The sequence below is a fragment of the Parasteatoda tepidariorum genome, chromosome 6, assembly GCF_982258835.1.
Source record: "Parasteatoda tepidariorum strain Cologne lab strain chromosome 6, Ptep-v5.0, whole genome shotgun sequence".
Lineage (NCBI taxonomy): Eukaryota > Metazoa > Arthropoda > Arachnida > Araneae > Theridiidae > Parasteatoda > Parasteatoda tepidariorum.
The window spans coordinates 29,567,025-29,572,308 of NC_141760.1; the positions used below are offsets into that span (position 1 = coordinate 29,567,025).

Here is a 5,284-nt window from a genome sequence, read left to right on the forward strand (position 1 = left end):
ATATATCTCGGAAAAATTCAAGTAGATGAAATTCTATACTTCCTATGTCAAGGCAACTAGAGGACAGTGCTTTGACTATAACGACAGGTAATGTCAAAGCTTTTCTTTGGAATAACTATAGCAGTTTTAAAACAAGGAGTCATTTCTACCGCCATTTGCAAGGCTGGGATTAGAGCGCATGCGCGAGGTTGTCATGGAAACCATCCGCGACCGGCATGAAAGGCTTGTATAAATATGCCAACTGTGAAGCTGACCTGTTACTTGTCATCATTTCATCCCAGGTATCATCTTATCAAGGATAAAATTGCGGAGGGATAAAATATACTTCGGGAAAATTAATGTAACGTAAAATTTACAAAAATCAATTAAATTTTTTAAAATTTTGACTTTGTGAAGTGCCATGTGGAATATTAAGGTGAGTAAATATAATTATTATAATGAAATTTTGAGAGTAAGTTTTTACCCTTAATTTCACTTTTATTGATATTTTTTAACCCCTTCAAAAACGTCTAAGTTTAATAAATTTAGCTATTTTTTTCCAAACTGATTTCTATTTATTTGCAAAACATTAAAACGTCTATTTATCAGAAATTAATCTCTTAATTATTTTTCAATTTTATTGGAATTTTTGGAGAAAAACGTTTAAGACATTTCATTAAAAATTAAATTAAATTAAGTAAGTTAATCTTTCACTATTGTAAAAGATTAAGTAGTGCACGCGAAAAACTTCCGAATATATTGTTTAAAAATGAAATATATTGTTTATAAATTGAACTGTTTTAAATTTAACATGGAGATAAATAAAAATATTTTTCTTCTTCTGATGAATTTTGATTTTATTTTGCTTGATTCAAACAAAAAAAGTTGTTTTGATATTTTTTACTCATCTGAGTTGTATTTCAAATTTTTTAATAATATAATTTAAAATTTATCATGCTTGTATGACATAAAATCGTATTTTTTTATCACATACAAATTTTTATGATAAAAACAAATTGTGATTATAATGTCAATGATTTGATTTGTTTAATTTGTAAAAAATTATTTAATATATTTAACTTACTTGAATTATATCACAATAAGTTGAATACCTTATTTAAATCTTATATTTCTATCTTGGTTCAATACTTTATATAAATATTATATTTGTAGATCAGTTGAATACAATAATCTAATGTTATATATCTAGATTTTTTGAAAACAATATTCCAATATAATTTTTATTGGTCAAATACTATATTTCTAGCTGGCTTGAACTCAATATTTCAATATCATAGTTGTAGATTGGATGGATACAATATTTATAATTTGGTTAATTACAATATTTTAATATTATCTTTCTGGAATACATTATTTAGAGCTTGTTATGGATGCTGTTTTAATCACAGAAAACAATTTTATCTTATCTTTCTCTTATGAGAGTCTCAACAAACAATTTTCAACAGTAGAGTTTCGAATTTAATTTGATGAAACTTTCAAAATAATTAGTCTTAACTTTTTTTTAATCTATTGTAATGACAAACCAAAACTTTAAATAATATAATTTGAAATTTGTAAAATAATTTAGCAAAATTTCAATCATTTGTTTTTGAATGTTAATATTTTGTTATAGAAAATTGTTTTGTATGTGAAATTTAAAAAATATATATCATAAATAAACTGCAATATATAGTCAGTATCATTTGAAATGAAACTCATAAGAGCAATAGATTGTCCCTTTAACATACTATGATGGACACAATATTTGAATTAATGCCATTACAAATTATATTTGATATTGTTAATTTTATTTCAGATTTTTTATCGTATTATGGTACAATTTAGGTAAACTTGATATCATTGTTAATATGCGCATTAAAGAGTTATTTGAGAGTGAGAGATTAAAATAAATTAATAGTCATATTTAATTATTGAACATTAAACGAGTTTTAACTAACTTTTTCATAAAACAAAAAGAATCATTATAATGCATCTTCAGTTTGTTAAAACTCAGTTAAAAATCGAAATTCAATGACAAATATCACTCCAAGAAATTTTCCTTTCGTTCTGCTTTTGTAAAACCATTTCTATACGCATCAATTAAAAGGGGGAAATATTAAGTGTAAAATAATTTTTAATTTTTTTTTCCTAATTATTTCTAAAAATCATAAGTAATCTTATTAGAGATTGTCACATTTTATCCGATATTAAACAAATTTTATAATTTAGTAACCTTTTCAGAATTAATATTTTATTGTTGTTTCCTAGAATGACAGAAGCATTTTATTCATTTTCAATATCAGCCCCTGCATTTAACTATTGATACAAAGAAAAGCCACTTTTCACCATTTTTTTCATAACCATTTCCCTTTTCTTTTTATTTCATTTTTGTTTTAAAGAGGATGGAAGTCATAAATAACTCTTCCAAATTTGTTATAAAATTTAATTAATTAATAAAAGATATTTCAGAATTTTTAAGTATGAGGATAATTGTATATTGATTGAATTTTTTCATCGCTTTTGTAGATATTTCTTAAAATTTGCCGAATAAAGAATTTTATATTTCAGAACTACTCAAATAACTTTCATATTAGAATGGAATTAAATACAATATCGAAATGATTAAATGTTTTTCATAATATTTATTTTATGTTTATGATGTTTGATTAATAACTATAAAATGAATTAAAATGACATTTGTTTTATTATAATAATAATAATTTTAGATAGTAATTTTTGTGTAATGATAGATAAATTATTATAATATAATATAGCTCTAATGAAGAAAAAAAAGATAATTAGCATAAATTGTTTTTTAATATTAGGAAAGTTATATACTCTATCAATTTTTTTCTCTTGTTTAATAAAAACACAATTATTTTTGCCGTTTTAGTTCACGTGAAAAGTTTAGTTTTAAATAATTAGTGTTTAACTATATTCTTATTCTTAGTTAACTGCCAGTTAATCTGTCTATTGCACGGAGAAAATTTTTTGATAAAATTTACCGCATTTTTTGTTTATCACATTTCTAGTTAAAAAAAACATAATTATGACAATAAAACCAAAATATAAGGTAATTTAACTATTTATTTGGTAATTGTTTCGCTTTTATGGTAATTTTTTCGCTTTTATAAAACGTTTTGTTGGAAATTCTGGTTTTCTAAGTCATAGTTCTTATTACCACATATTTTGAAAACGAAACAAAACTCAAAAGTAAATTTAACCGAATAAATGGTTTCGGCGCCATGTTCTAAAGTATTATGATAAAAATGCCAAATTTTATGACATTTATCACATTTTATTACATATTATAAAATTATATGTTATTGTTAATTTTACCAAAATCATTACCAAAGCTCTTTGGTAAAAACTACTGAACTTTTTGGTATTCCCATGGAGCTAGAAACGCTATGAAATTAAAGAAAAAGAGATAGTAGTTTTGACCATATTTTTTTTCTCTGTGAGATGTATATTGACCATAAAATGGCGAAACATTTACCATACATTTGAACCATATAAGAAACTTGCATTCCCAGCAGACAGATAGCTCCAGTTGAAATTTGAGCACTCTAGACATTTGGAAAGAGTTAAGAAATAAAGTAATCAAATTTCAATGAATCGTTAAATGTTGTAAGAAAAGTTTTATTTCATAAAACATTTGAGGAGGCTATTTTCATGCCAATTTTTATTAAGACAATTAATTAAATTAAGAACAGTAAAAAAATATCTTTCTTAAATATTTACCTGTAATAGAATTTGATAAACGTAAACTGAATAAATGGCGTATTTTACACTTAAGTATAATAATGGAAGGACAAATAAAAGGTTTTGACTGACATTATTTCTTTATTCTGTGACATTTTAAAGGAAAAACGTGTAATGTGTTGACCTGTATAGCTAATATTAGTTTATTTTACAATATTTTAGTGTAAATATTAGAGAGCACGTTTATAAATCAGACCTGAAACATTTTTAGTTACATTAATTTACACCACTACCATTGCAATTTTTTGTGTATTTAATTTTTTTTAATTCCATTTCATTTATTGTTTAAAAATAATTGTTATATGCCCACTCATAAAAGCAGGTTAACTGCATATACGTAAAATATTTCAAAAATAAAAATAACAACTGCAATTTATTTAAATTCGAAACATGATTTTAGCAAGTTCTTAATTTTATTTCGAGAAAATAAACTTTTAAAGTACGTAACAGCCTATTTAAAAATCTAAAAACCAACGCTAATCACTAATTTCTATAATAAATATTCTGAAGCCAAATTTAAATTCATAGATTTAAATTCATGCATAGGACAAAAGGAAGAAAAGTTAAATTATTTAAAAATCTTTATTGAAAGACATTTTGCTACAGCTAAAGACCTTTTCCATCATTCAATTCATACATATTTATGGCTGTTTCCCCACATTTTTAAGAAAATTAAAATAAAATTCATTAATTTTATTTTTTAACCAATAATTACTTCCTTCTATATTCTTAGGATCAAACTATGAATTCTGAATCTTTAAATAATGAGGAAAAATTCATTTTGAAAATTAATCATATTTACCTCAAAACTATTCGATAAGGCTTTAATTTATGTTTTATGTGAGTATAATGAACAAAACGGCTGTGATTGTAAATTGGTAAATATATTTTAATTCTAATAATCAAAGCAACAATTCAAATTTGTTATCCGAAAAATGAAGAAAAAATAGATTTGCTTATATTTTTAATAACCATTACAATATCTTATATAGTTTGTATTTGTTTATTAAATATATGGTGTTAGTCAATTGCCGCCTTTCATATATACTTTTATAATCCTTGCTAAAAATGAACTAAAACAATTACTCATATTAACTGTTAAAAATTAGTATTTAAGTCAGGTAAAAAAAGGAATTTTTTTTTATCAAAACGAGAATTTAATTAACAAGTTAGACAAGATTAGCAAATTAAAAACCTGTATACAAGCTGAAACTAAACAGGTGATGAATGTCTTACATCATAATTTTCTCCATATTTTATCAGGTAATAAAACTGGTTATAATGCTTTAAACACCACCTTCATAAGTGTTTCATCGTTTTTTAATAGCGAACTTTTTCCTTAGATGTAAATTTGCAAACCTTAATGTGAATACTTTATTTTATTTCATTTCTGACAAAGATACTCAAAATTATAATGCTGAAAATTGCTAAACCTCGATGTGCTTTTAAAGTAATTTATATTATGCGTTCGCATTTTTACAAAATCTCCTAATTGTTTACATGCTATTCAAATTATACGTTTTTAATATTATTGAACAAA

At 23.7% G+C, this 5,284-nt stretch overlaps 1 protein-coding gene across 1 annotated transcript in view; it reads left to right on the plus strand.

The window, feature by feature from the left end:
• The first annotated feature begins 249 nt into the window (after nt 1-249).
• The window catches only part of LOC107445618 (uncharacterized), a 27,783-nt gene continuing 22,748 nt past the window's right edge, over nt 250-5,284 (plus strand). Inside the window, exon 1 of the mRNA XM_021148770.4 lies at nt 250-415. Coding sequence (XP_021004429.3) covers nt 401-415 — 15 coding nt within the window. The 5' untranslated portion in view covers nt 250-400. The remainder of the gene's footprint in view (nt 416-5,284) is intronic.